This window comes from Silurus meridionalis, chromosome 24, assembly GCF_014805685.1.
Source record: "Silurus meridionalis isolate SWU-2019-XX chromosome 24, ASM1480568v1, whole genome shotgun sequence".
Classification (NCBI taxonomy): Eukaryota; Metazoa; Chordata; class Actinopteri; order Siluriformes; family Siluridae; genus Silurus; species Silurus meridionalis.
The window spans coordinates 16,015,552-16,029,764 of record NC_060907.1 but is presented as its reverse complement, the minus strand read 5'-3'; the positions used below and the strand labels follow the sequence as shown (position 1 = coordinate 16,029,764).

The window sequence follows — 14,213 nt, the reverse complement described above, 5'->3', positions numbered from 1 at the left end:
TTTTTTTACAGTGTACCTTTGTGTCCTGGTATGGTAAAAAATTACATCCTGAAATTTTTTTTATAGCATTTTACTGATGTTCTGCATGCAGGATGTATGATCAGGATGTAATTTTAAACCACACAAAGGTACATTTGTATTTTGCATCTGCGGCATCTGTGTCTGCCTGCAGACAGTTGAATTTAGATGCACATGATTGTCTTGCATATCTTTTTGTGCTGATTTGAATTGAATCTAATTGTTTTTATACGAGTTGTCTTTAACAGAATGACAATGAAGCATGAAAGACGACTTAAGGGTTTGATAATTATGAAAATTATGTAAATTAATTGGTATAGATTTTACAGTCACCAGATATCAACCAAACTGAGCATTTATGGGGAGCCATTTGTTAAAATTAATTCTGTTTATCACTCCAGTTCAGTTGCATCATCTAGACTTTATACTAAGATCCAATAAAGCTGTTCTGGGGACTCTTAAGTCAGTAGATGTGATGTGCAAGTTCCAGGATTTTTAGTTGAAACACGTATGCTTAACATGTCGGCCAAGTCAATAATGTTTATGAAGTTCAGCCATTCAGGTCAGCCAGATTCCCCGTGCTGCAGATTTAGAATAACAGCCAAATCACGTGGGTGAAGGGGATTAGAAATTCACCATAATCCTTTGGAGAAAAAGGGTAGGGATTAAGCAAGGGGACATAGTAAGCAATGTTACCTTTGTCTTGTAAAGAAAGGCAATCACAGTTTAGGTGGCATTTATAAAGAGGAGTTCATGTCCTCCTACAGTTTGTCAGAACTTTTTCTTTTTAATATACATTAGGCAAACTTCTAATATCACCACTCTGATTTGGACCATCTGGGGACTTGGGAAGAAGATGGGGAAGAGATTGAACCAGCAGATGAAATGGATGAAGACGCTGGAATAGGAGTTGAGAAAAGAACAACAGGAAAGCAGACATCTTCACCTGATTTACAACAGAAAGCAAAACTGGACCCAGTCAGGGAGAATGGTGTAAGTTTGTTGATAATATAAGTGATGTAGAACCGGAAAAAATGAAAGCTTCAAACAAAGATGTTGATGAAGATGTAAAGAAGGACATGGAACAGTTAACCCTTGGAGTGTCTGAATTACAGGATGAGTTTGAGCCACCATTGGAAATGGAACAATCTCACACTACACTACAAACTCAAAACAGACCACAAAGCAATGCTGAATTTATTTCGGTAAGTACAAAAGAACACAGCAAACAGCCAGGCTTGTCCATTCTAGAGTATCAATCACAAGTGCAAATGACAGGATCGGTAGAAAAAGAAGATGTGGGGATATCAGCAATGCTGTATAATGACACAAAAAGAAGAGTTTCATTAAAGATAGAAGATAAGCAAAAGGAACATTCTCAGGAGGGACAGTGTGCAGAGAAAAGAGATGAACAGGAAGTGGTGGCATACTCTAAGGTAAGAATAATGGAGAATCAGTGAAAATAGAAAAGGAAAAAATAATAAACACTGTGTTCAATGATGATGCTACAATGGAGAACATTAATTGAGGGTTAATATTTCTGATATACAGGCATAGCTCACCTCAGCTACAGTAAAGTAGAGTGCTCTGGATCTGGTGAGACACAAAAGCAATACTCTAATGTACTGTATGTTTACTGAATGCACTATAGCAGAAATGGATGCAAGTAAAGGGGAAGAATGTTTTATGAAACAAACGGCGAACAAATCCATATCTTTACTGTAATAAAGTATATTATATATTATGTTTAATACATAATTAAAATAATCGCAGATACGCTTAATGAAAAGATACAAGATTAAAATCATTCAGTTTCAGTCAGAAAGTTTATTTTTTTTAACATGGAGAAGGAAACAAAACAGCTAACAGGTAGCGTGTTGTCTTTGGCCATTTAAAAGACGTTTATGTGAAATTAGAAATTAACCAACATTGAAAAGGCACAATACATTAGGGATAAAGTATAAGATAAATAGAAGCAGCTAGATAGCTCTAAAGCAGAGAATAAAGTAGAAAAGAAAGAAAGATCTGAGGAAAAAGACACACTGAAAGAGTATGGAGTGGGAACAAACCTTGTATCGAGGAAGTCCCAAAATCTGGAGATGGTAGAGGTTTGGGATAGCCTGAGTCTGTCATTTAAGGGAATGCATAGAAGAGATGGACTGAAGAGGATGCAGAGTAACATTAAGTATGTGATTGATTGGCAGAGAGAGGTGCAGAGTCAAGGAGTACCTATACCCAGTGACAGCTGTTACAAAAATGTAAACAGAGGTTATTACAGTACCAAGGTCAAAAGCTAAATGATGGAAAATAATGTTCCTGTTTCTGTACCACCAAAGAAGGTGGCTTACCTGATGCAGCCATGCCCAGGTGTGATGCAGAAAGACGAAGCAAAGCCAAAAAGATGTCCACTCAAACAGATTGAATCGAAGGTTTCAGACTGGGAGATCTCTCTCTATGTAAAGGTACCTACAGATTTTACAAGTAGATACTATAATCCCCAGGGTTAAATATATAATCATAATATTACATGTGAAATAAAAAGAAGTGTTATGGTAATGCACTATTTTGATCCTGTGTTATTGTTATAATATATTATACATACTTTGACAAGGTAATATTTTTTTTTTATTCTTAATTTCTCATGTAAGCTCTGAGATAGCACTTAGCATGTTATATCAGTTTGGCCACCAGGGCCTGACCCTGTTTACATGTGACCACTAGTAGTGCAGACCACCAGTGAAGTTTGATTAGCCATCACGGTTCTTCCACTACTAACACAGTCTATAAACTGAACTTATGTGTCCACTTTTATTGCAACATTTTATAGACATCTATGTGATGAACATGACTTTCGAGGCCCCCATAGTTCTTCCAGTGTTGCTCTACCTACTACACATGGTTTACTGTGAAATGACTGTATGTCTGTGCTTATTAGTAGCCACTAGTGCTTATGGGATCACTTGTTTATATTTATATTACTGTGCTGTTAAATGACCTAGTATTTGTAATTTCAAATCCATCATGCACAAGTCTAATTCACTAAACTCATTCATTAAACTATTTAATTAAACTCATTAACAGTGTGCTATGTTATTAATGCACTAAAACCTTACCACTGCTGTAACAATTAACAGTTAATAAAAATTAAAAAAAATACAATGACAGAACTTCAACAACAACAACTGTATCAACATCTCAACATCGGTTACAATCAAAGATAGAAAAAACAAAAACCAGATCAACTGTGAACATAAAAATAAAAGTTTACTGAAAAGTCACAACAAACCAAATATAAGCAATTAAAGAAAAATTAATGAAAATAGTAAGTAAATTCAGCTGCATATTTTGTACTTGATTTTGTACTATTCTAGCACCCAGCATGCATTGCGGCATGAACGTTTGTTTGTTAATAGTCACCATTGTTGAGTTTCATGTGCTGACTCTTGATGTATATGTCACGCTAACACGCTGTCACTCTAAAAGTTTTGTGCATAAAATGTTTAAATCCTTTCTAATAGACAATTCAAAATATTTTTTTTATTATAAACATTAAATATATCAGAAATTACCTAAAAAATTAATGAATCAATAAAATCATAAATTCTGACTGATCAGAAAATAACAAGAAAATTACATCGCCATCAATAGTTACTCAAAACTTCTTAATATAATTTTCTCTTGACCATTCCTGTCATAACAAAGGTGCTTTACAAAAAAATACAACTTCCTGAACAAAAAATGAATATTCAAGAGCGAAGGGTCAAAAGCCAAACTAAAGCAAGCACTAATCTCCAAAATGGTGAGGTCAAACTAAACATTTTCAGTCAAATATAAATCCCTGTTAAGCCAGAAAGAATGTTTAGTAGATATATGACTGAAATAAAGTCAACTGTAATAAGTGAAGCTAGTATTTATAGGTGTAACTTTTGGAGGGAACCTGAACTGTTAAGATAATTCAAGATACTGTAAGGTACAAGTAAGGAACCACTTGGATACTACATATTTGAATGTTGTTTATTCATTTGACACTTGGATTTTGTATAACTGTCCATTTCAGAACAAAGAGCTACACAAAGAAAGTGGAAAAAATTCATAAGCCTGGCTCACATAAACAGACCGTTTATTGATGCTGTGCTCTATAACAAAGAACAATTGTTTTATGAAGGATTCTAGCAGCCTTGTTCTGACATATCGAAGTCCACCTTGGACTCTTCCAGAATATCAGCACAGGCAGTAATTTCAGGAGGGGCAGTCATTTCAATATAATTCTAAATAATATTGTATATTAAAGTCTTATCCCAAAATGCATAATGCTAATAAATGCTTAGCATAGATTGGATTTGCAGAAAAAATCTATTAGAGGTTTAGAGGTGAGTAGTAGTTACTTTACACTACTACTTGTCCTAAAATGGCTTGGCTTGATATAGCTGCAAAAAACTTTGGATTCCCTAGTATTGAGCTGTTTGTGAAGGTAAGACATTTTTGAAACCAACTTCATATAGTTCAATGCATAGTTCATTATATAGATAAATAAAGTATATTATAAATGAATAGATGAATAGATAAATGATTACAGTACTGTGTCTTGTAATTAACATCATCTAATCATAGTCAATTTGTATTTCATATTCCACAGTAAGTCACATAATGATAATGATTGAACTTTTTGTTCATATTTCTATTTTAAAGCTTTAGAAACTTTTGTATGATGCTACCTAACAAAAGAGAAACAAAACAAAAGAGAAAGAAACACAGATAGGTTCCTAAAATATACACTTTATGACCTAATGTTTTTGGACACCTGGCCATCACATCCATATGTGTTTTTGCTCAAACTAGAGGTTGGATGAACATCATTCTCTAGAATGTCTAAGTATAATGTACCATTGCAATTCTCTTTTTACTTAAGTTAAAAGTCTCAAGACATATATACATTAAGATACAATAAGGTTGGAATGGAAAATGTAAGTCTCCTGCACAGAGCTCTGACCTTAACCCCATGGGACACCTTTAGGATGAGTTGAAACACAAAGTGAATCCCAAATGTCCTCTCCAACATCAGGCCCTATCTTAATTAGGGCTGCAACTAATGATTCATTTGATAATAATCGGACAATTATATATTTTTTATTATTAATATATCAAGATTAATCAGATAAAAAAGATCTTATTAGATGTTGTGCTTATTATAACTATATAAATCTCTTATTCAATGTATTTATGTAAAAATGTAAAAAAAAATGTACTTTTGGAAAAAAAAATGCAAAAGCCACAAGAGTTGAACTATCTTTAATTTAGAAATTCAGAAGTTTATAGATAGACATTGGAGACATTGATGTACAAATGCATAAGCATTTACTGAAAACCACAACAGTGACTAAAAATTAGATTGTTTACTGCTGCTGTTATTTGCTGCTTTTAGATTTAGTGTTTGTTCGCAACCCAGCCATTAGGGTTGCACAAGCCAGTGCACTCTTAGTGCCGGTCCTAAGCCTGGATAAATGGGGAGGGTTGCGTTAGTGAGGGCATCCAGCATAAAACGTGCCAAATCAAATATGCAGATCACAAACCTAAATTTCATACTGGATCGGTCGAGGCCCGGGTTACCAACGACCGCAATGTGTATTGTTAGCCAACATGGTACCAGTGAAAGTTGGGCTACTGTCGGCCAAAGGAGGAGAAGGAGAGGAGGAAGACGTCTACAGAGACAGCAGGGAAAGAAGTGTAGGAGAGTGGAGGTTAGAGTTGGTGATTTAAATGTTAGTACTATGAGGGAAAAAGGTAGCTGATATAATAGAGCAGAGAAAGGTAGGTTGAAGGGGTGATGATAAATGACATCAGTGCCTATGCTCCACAAGTGGGTTTTAGATGGAGGAAAATGAAAGGAAGGAATGAAGGAATAAAAATTTTTTTGGAGTGAGTTAGATGTAGTGGAAGGTGTACCAAGAAATGAAAGATTGGTGATTGAGGCAATCTTCAAAGGGCATGTTGGTTAGAGAGAAACGTGGAAGGACAGATTACTTTTTACAAAAGGTAAAAAAATAAATAAAAGGATGGGGATGGCAGTGGTAAATACATATTTTAAGAAGAAGGAGGATTATAGGGTGACGTATAAGAGTGGAGAAAGGTGCACACATGTGGACTATATTCTAAGCAGGAGATGCAACCTGAAAAAACACTGGATCCTGTAGGCTGTTGGCAGAGGACAGTGTAGCTAGACAGCATCGGATTTTGGTCTGTAGGATGGCTTTAGAGGTGAAGAAGAGGAGGAGGAGGAGGAGGAGGAGTGTGAAGACTGAAAGAATAATAAGATGGTGGAATCTGAAGGAGGAAGACTGTAGTGTGAGATTCAAGGAAGAGGTCAGACAGGGGCTCGGTGGTGGTGAAGAGGTGCTGAATGATTGGGCAACTGCTGCAGAAGTGATGAGAAAGACAGCTAGAAAGGTGCTTGTTGTGACATCTGAAAGAGAAAGGAAGACAAAGAGAAGTGGTGGTGGAATGAGAAAGTGCAGGAAAGCATAAGGAGAAAGAGGTTGGTGAAACAGAATTGGGATCAGCAGAGAGATGAGAAAAGTAGGCAAGAATACAAGCAGATAGAACAACAGGTGAAGAGGGATGTGGCTAAAACAAAGAAGAAGGCATGTGAGGAGCTGTCTAAGAAGTTTGACACTAAAGAAGGAGAAAAGGATTTGCAACGATTGGCGAGGCAGAGGGACCAAGCTGGGAAGGATGTGTTGCAAGTTAAAGCGGAAAATCGGTTGGACCAGATGACATTCCAGTAGAAGCATTGAGATGTTTAGGAGAGATGGCAGTGAAGTTTTTAATAAGAATATTTAACAAGATTTTGGAAGGTCAGAGGATGCCTGAGGAATAGAGAAGGAGTGTGCTGGTACTGATTTTTAAGAATAAGGGAGATGTGCAGGCCTTGCAGTAACTACAGGGGAATAAATTTGATCAGTCACACCATGTTATGGGAAAGAGTAGTGGAAGGCAGGCTGAGGAAAGAGGTGACCATCTGTAAGCAACAGTATGGTTTCATTCAGAGGCAGACCACTACAGACGTGTGAGACCTACAATGTTGTATGGTTTAGAGACAGTAGCATTGAGTAAAAGACAGAAGGAGGAGCTGGAGCTGGCAGAGTTGAAGAATCTGAGATTTTCATTGGGAGTGACGATGATGGACAGGATTAGAAATGAGTTTATTAGTGGGACAGCGCATGTAGCACGTTTTGGAGACAAGGTGATGGAGGCGAGATTGAGATGCTTTGGACATGTGCAGAGGAGAGGTATTTGGGGTATATCGGTAGGAGAATGCTGAGGATAGAGCCACCAGGCAGGAGGAAAAGAGGAAGAGAGAGCCCTCATAATATAACACTTGAAACTGAATGAAAAAAAATGTTCATAATAATTTTTCTTCAATCTTTGTTTCTTTTTTTCTGCAGTGATGATATATATTATGTGTTTGTGTGGATTTGTGTTATCCTGACTGATCACTTTTCACTGTAGATGTACTGTATTGTATTGCAGGCAGGAATTGATGGGGAAAGCATTGGCAACTGTCCATTTTCTCAGAGACTCTTCATGATCCTTTGGCTAAAGGGAGTCATCTTTAATGTCACTACTGTGGACCTCAAGAAGTAAAACTAATTTTATATTATGTTTATATATAATTATATAACAGAATTATGTTGAATAAATATAATACAGTGGAACCCTGGTGTACGAGTGCTTTGTAGTACGAGAATATCAGTAATCAATATATTCTTTATAAGAGATTCATATGTGAACACGAGCGGTTTTCATGAACGAATCGATCTCGTACACTGGGGTTCCACTGTATTATATTTATTATGTAGTATAAATATATAACATTAATATCATATATTTAATAGGAAACCAGCTGATTTGCAAAACCTTGCACCAGGAACCAACCCACCCTTCATGACCTTTAATGGCGAAGTATTGGTAGATGTTAACAAGATTGAGGAATTTCTTGAGGAAAAGCTCACACCTCCACGGTACAGAGGGCCAAGACTTTTTCAGCTGTTCAACCACGATAATTTAGAGTGTAATTATGTTTCTCTCCTTTGAAGTGTAAGTAGGATTCATCCCCTAAATGTTAATTAAGTGTACTACTGTACTACTGTACTACTACCGGAGGTCAGCAGATGATAATCACTTGTATTTGCACCTTTGTGGTGCTGGCCCCCCAGCAGGTCAGGTTAGGATACTGTTTAAATGATAATCATGGTTTTAGACACTTTTTGGTAAGATATAGTCCTTGATGGCTTACTGCCTCTCCCAGACTGATTAAATCAAGACTATGATTAGGACTGATTCAACTAAAATTCTGAACAAACACCATAATTACTTTTGTGATATTTAAGCCGTTTTGTGGATGAGCACATTTTGATAAATCTTAGGGTGTAATCTGGTTTGAGGCAGACTGTAACTTGTTAGAATAGACAAAATTTTATGGACACATTCCCAAAAAACTGTTATGTGCCTTGTAAACATAGTCCTCTTTTTGTTGGAATAATAACCTCCCTTTTCTGGGATGATGTTCCACCATGTGCTTGTAGAGATTTGTGTTCATTCAGCCAAAATGGTGTTAGTAAAGTCAGGTACAGATGTAGGTGATGGGAGGAGGCCTGGGGTGCAGTCAGTGTTCACATTTATTCCAAAGATGTTCAGTAGGGTTAAGGTAGAAGCTATATAGCAGGCCATTCAAGATCTTCTTCAACGCAGGTAAACCATATCGTCATTGAGAGCACTGTCATACTTAAACAGGTTTGGGTTTTCTAGTTCAAGTGAAGGGAAAATATAATTCTACAATTATGTACCCCCAACTTTGTGGTAGCAGTTTGGCAAAGAACCACTTATGTCTGGAAAAGTCTGGTGACCCATTAGTTCTGTCTTTATAGTGTATTTCAATGTTCCAAAAGGTATCCAAAGTTGGCTGTTAAACACCCAGAGTCGAATATCGCAGGAATAGATGTATTTGCCAAGTTTTCTGCCTATATCAAGAACTCTCGCAAAGAAGCAAATGATGGTACTTATTAATTATTACATTATTAATTGTGGATTTTATTATTATTATTATTATTATTGTTGTTGTTGTTTATGTTGTTATTAATATTATTATTGTTGTTGTTGTTGTTATTTGCATTCACTAGGTTTAGAGAAAGCTTTGTTAAAGTCCCTGAAGAAATTGGATGATTACTTGCAGTCTCCACTGCCAGAGGAGATTGATGCCAACAACCCAAATGACCCTGCACCTTCAACACGCAGTTTCCTGGATGGACCAGATCTAACTCTTGCTGACTGCAACTTGCTTCCCAAGCTACATATTATCAAGGTATTGCGTCTTATTTGCTGTGCTTATAATATCTATGAATCTGAATCAACATTTTACTTTTCTGTAATTCCTTTTATCTGTTGACTGATCATGTTTTCCTATTTAAGGTGTTTTAGTTATGATTTACATGTTTAATGCAGCACAGTGACTGCATTATTATATTTTGGTTCAGATTGTTGCAAAGAAGTACAGAGGTCTTGAGATTCCAGCCGAGATGACAGGGATTTGGCGATACCTGAACTTTTCCTACCAGAGAGAAGAGTTTATCAGCACCTGTCCTGCAGAGCGAGAGATTGAGTTTGCCTATTTGGATGTGGTTAGAAAGATAATATAAGTTTGATGAAAAGAGAGAATGTTGTATGTGTGCAAGGTGTACATAAACTAATGCCCATCTCTGTATATATATATATATATATATATATATATATATATATATATATATATATATATATATATATATATATGTGTGTGTGTGTGTTTGACTTAAATTGTAATTGTAATCTATTAATTTTATGCTAATTTGTTTTATCAGAAGTAATTAAATAACACATATGCATTTATTGTTTTAGATATCTATTAAACAATGAGAATAGTTGATTAGCATCATCGTCAACATCATCTACTTTTTCTTCTTTAACTTATTGTTATTATTATTATTCATATGCACTGTACTGTAAATGCTGTAGCTAACATCTGTTGAAGTAAAGATCCCTCAGAATGTATGATGGTGCTTTGAAATTTAAAACTTGTTTAAAAGAATTGAAGACAGTTTTCTAACGTTTTTTTTTTACTTTGTCTGCTAACATGAGAATGTAGGTGTAGTTTGTGACTTATTTCTTCTTACATTTACTTTAGTTTCTAAAGAACAAAGAGAAGAAAAATGTTGGCAGACGTGATGGGTCCAATCGCTCATCAGTCTTCCACTTGTTTCCCACTGACTTGGACAGACTTGTTCATTGGTTGTCAAGGTTACACTGGTAGAAGCCTCAGAACAATCGAAATAACTTTTAAAGCCATAATATCAACAGCTGGGTTTTATTGGTTACTAAATATACTTGTCACCAGAGAAACCCTCACCTAGAGAATTTTGCCTGGAACTTGAGCAAACAGTGAGATAATGTGAAAGCACTAAGTAAGAAAAACAGCTCTACTGAAGAGTGAGCTATATTTGTACCTGATCCTTTCAAACTTTTGTCTTTTCGAATTCCTTTAACATTTCAGAAAGATCACCAAAAGCGAGAAGTACAAAAATAAACTTCTGTTTATTATGAGAACCTTTTCTTTTGCTTGTAAAAATTTTATTTATGTCATACAGCATTGTCATGTAGGAGCGGTGTTAACAGGCTTTCGTGCAGTGAGGTTACACACGTCATACTGAGGTCACTGGGGTAAGTCATGTTAAGTATGTTGTTGAAGTGTCATTTAGAAGTGGCCTTAGATTTGCTTGCCGATCAGCAGGGGTCATGTTAAAAAGTGATGTATAAAGTGTCAGAAATGCTTAATTCTGAGAGCAGTATTTCCAGAAGCAGACTGTAAAAAAACAATTGTTAATAAAATGTTAGAATTTGATATATTTTATAGTATTGCTTTAACAGAAAAGGAATGGGATATGTGGGGTACATTGAGTTTTTCCTGTTTAATTGCAACTCACCTCTCTTGTTAGTTTTCTTTGGAGTTGATGGCAAAGACTTTTTAAATGAGTTTCCATTCAGGAGTTTGGGGTCCATTTGATCAGTGATGGCCCTTGTTAAAGCTCCTTTGCTGAACACAGATGACACTGTAGTTGATTTCAGGTTGCGCTCTGGGATCTACAGTCATGGCAAAATATTTGATTAGCAATACTGGAAAAAAAAAATCAATATGGAACTTTATTATATTCTTTAATAATAAATAAAAAAAAACATGTTGACTTGTAAAGATAACAGTGGAAAACCTACCAATTTATTCTTTTTTCCTGAACTCCGACTGTTGCTATTACCTTGAAACACATTCAAAACAGAATCCAGTTATCCCATAAAAATCCTTTCTTTCAGTAACTCATCCTGAAGCCGATTGTTTAGAGAAAATTTAATGAATAAGAAAGGCATGCACTTATAACAGTGAGAAATTAATATCATAGGGATGGTAACCTGAACGTGTATCTTACGTGTTCTGATGTATGTAAATACAGCATACTTTTTTAAAGCAAGATTTATTTATATTAACTTTTATAGTAAGACTGTTTAGTAGTTTGCTTTACAATAATTGTTACGGAAAATAATCAAATAACACTTCAAAATATTTTCCAAGTATTATAATGATTATTGGTAAAATACTATTCACCACAGTTTGCAGCAAGAATGAACAACTATTATAAATAAATCTTTTTTCACTTACCTCTTGTTATGATGGTAAGATGGCTGTTCAGTGTCTTTTGAAGCTCCTCAAGGGCAATCAGCATATGTAGAATTTTCTCTCGTCCATCTGGTGTGCTGCTAGCTGAATTTATCGTACCACCTTTGGTCCCTAACAAAGTCTGGCTTGCTTTATTTGAATTAACAGTCAGTGGTTTTTGAACACTGCTCTCTTGCATTGTAGTATACTTCTCTATTTCAGGATCATCCATTACAGAGCCCAGGTTAAGATGACTATCCAATTGGCTGTTTGCTGAAAATGTGTTTTCTAACCGATCAGAATCAACTGGAAGTGAAGCGATCCTCAGTGTCCCACCTTGACTATTAGATGCTGCCAGTATTTTGTCCAGATAATGTGGACTGCTTGTGGCTTTGTCTAAGCTACCTGAAGGTCCAACAGGAACTGCCATTTCCTGTTTGTCAAAATATGTAGTCATATCATGGATGTATGGGCCACTCGTCCAAGGATCTATCAGTTTCTTGTCACCTTTGAGTTAAAATAGGATATTAAACATATCAGTACTTCTGGTCTCAGCGTATGACTTACATTGCTATTTTCACTGTTCATGAACATGTACTCCATTTAAAAATTCCTTTTTATATTTCATTATAACAAATGTATTGGTTCAAGTAACTGTAAGTGCTTTTATTCATACCAGGAGACAGAGATAAACAAGTTGCATCATAAAATATTGCAATACTGCACATTCAACATAGAAATCATTACAAAGGCAAAGATTATCACAAGAAAAACTATTAAACTATATCTTAGGTGTTACCTTGTAATGATGCCTGTTGATGTTCTGTTGTTTCTGAAGTTATCGGTGCAGCATCCAAAGCTGGAGCTAAAATCAAAAGTGCTACTAATGCCATCAATTTCAGCATGCATCCTTTCTGCATCTTGGCTTTGTCTTGGTTGCTGTACAATTGCAGCTCAAGCTTTTTTAGGCTTTTACACGCAAAAGGTACGGTCCAGTACAGAGTTTAATTGTCTTGTTATTAAATAGATGACTTATATCATCAATGCAATACACACACTTGTTGTTCTAATGCGCCCCTACAATGAGAAGGCTTGTCGAGTTTGTGATGTCTATTGCGTACTGTTGCTGCAAAGTCGGGCCTCGACGTCTCTACCATCATGCAGGTGCTGTCAAGCCTTTTAAATCAAGTGTGGGCTAGAGACCTGCCTTGGCAATGACCAGTCTGGACAAATCCTCCTTATCATAGAGTGGCGTCTTTGTGACATTTAGGACTGTGTTTGGTGTTGGGGCCTTCCATTGTAAAGAAGGCAGCAGGCAATGGGCCCTTCTGCGTCAGAGCCGCTTTCTCCTTTGGCCCCTGTGCAAACACATTAGGAAATGCCCTATCACTGCTTATACAGCAGGTCTCCTGGTCACTGTCCGCTTCCACATAGACAATGGGAAATGTCAAAACTAAAGATTATATTTCATACATCTATGCAAATACTTTCAGAATCCAGAACACATCCATACTGTATGTGAATGCATTAGCACAAAGTAGCATAAAGAGCATGTAATTAAATATACATCAAAATAATAAGTGGATTTTTTTTTTTTTACAAATGTGTCTATCAATACAATATGTGTAAGGGACAGTTTATAGATGTGATGACCTAACTGTGTAAATACAATCAATAATGTAGGCTTTTCATATTCTGAAATGTGTTCAATTTAGGTGAGAAAATGATTGCAGGTTTTTTTATGGTGAAGTTAATGGTACCAGAAATTCCAGTCTCTATTTGTCTGGTTCTCTGATGTCAGGAGCGAGGGATGCGGAATCTGGGCTAAGCAGACGACAGAGGAGACAGAATCACAGCACTGGATGAATGGACGTTTAGAAAGCCAGTTGCTGGGAAGGCACCACTTAACCTGCAAGCATTCAGTAGCTGATCCATGTATATTTAAATACTGACTCATTCTTTCACATGTGTGTATCTGTTTGCATGTTTTTGTCCCAGTACTTACGTGGGTATTGTATAACTCATTCTTGTTCTTTATTTCAATTCCTTGGTCCTATATTTAGCTCAGTGGGAATAAAGTCTCCTAAAGTTCTGCCTGTGTGCATATTCTTTTTCTTCTTTCTGTAATAAAAATGTTTTTATAGACATTCATTTTATCTGAGGTACTCGTAAATTCAAAAGGCCATTAATTTGCCATCAATTTACATAAATAATTTAAAAGGTAACTGAGTTTCTTTGTAAAATTGTGGGGTGACAGACACAGAAAAAAATTAAGGATGCATAAAAATGTCACTGAAAAAGCTAAATTAACACTTGCTAACATATATTGTAACATTACATGTTGTACATTACATGAAACAAAATAAAAGCAAGCATGTACTGGATTCAACGCACGAATGCTTTCATAAGTTGTAATGGTTTGTTTTTCCACAGAAGCAATACGATCAATCCAGTTCCTGAGTTA

General features: G+C 35.9%; 2 protein-coding genes across 9 annotated transcripts; one reads left to right on the top strand and one right to left on the bottom strand.

Annotated features, from left to right (window-relative positions):
- Positions 1-17: 17 nt before the first annotated feature.
- LOC124378201 (chloride intracellular channel protein 5) lies at positions 18-9,767 on the top strand. Of its 7 annotated transcripts, none has more exons than XM_046837741.1 (8): positions 18-1,011; positions 1,134-1,454; positions 2,358-2,480; positions 7,546-7,655; positions 7,911-8,036; positions 8,964-9,070; positions 9,195-9,376; positions 9,549-9,767. In XM_046837741.1, the coding sequence occupies exons 1-8, from the start codon at positions 904-906 to the stop codon at positions 9,708-9,710; spliced, it is 1,239 nt and encodes a 412-aa protein (XP_046693697.1). In that variant the 5' UTR covers positions 18-903; the 3' UTR covers positions 9,711-9,767. The 7 variants fall into 7 exon arrangements, with proteins under 7 accessions (XP_046693697.1, XP_046693696.1, XP_046693700.1 ...); XM_046837740.1 differs by having other exon boundaries at positions 2,355-2,480; XM_046837744.1 differs by having other exon boundaries at positions 23-1,011; positions 1,134-1,223.
- Positions 9,768-10,762: 995 nt separating this feature from the next.
- On the bottom strand, positions 10,763-13,518 carry urp2 (urotensin II-related peptide). Of its 2 annotated transcripts, XM_046837752.1 has the most exons (5): positions 12,549-13,517; positions 11,753-12,256; positions 11,314-11,354; positions 11,028-11,184; positions 10,763-10,906 (listed from the first exon to the last, which is right to left on the bottom strand). In XM_046837752.1, the coding sequence occupies exons 1-5, from the start codon at positions 12,667-12,669 to the stop codon at positions 10,875-10,877; spliced, it is 855 nt and encodes a 284-aa protein (XP_046693708.1). In that variant the 5' UTR covers positions 12,670-13,517; the 3' UTR covers positions 10,763-10,874. The 2 variants fall into 2 exon arrangements, with proteins under 2 accessions (XP_046693708.1, XP_046693707.1); XM_046837751.1 differs by having other exon boundaries at positions 10,763-11,184; positions 12,549-13,518.
- Between the last annotated feature and the right edge of the window lie 695 nt (positions 13,519-14,213).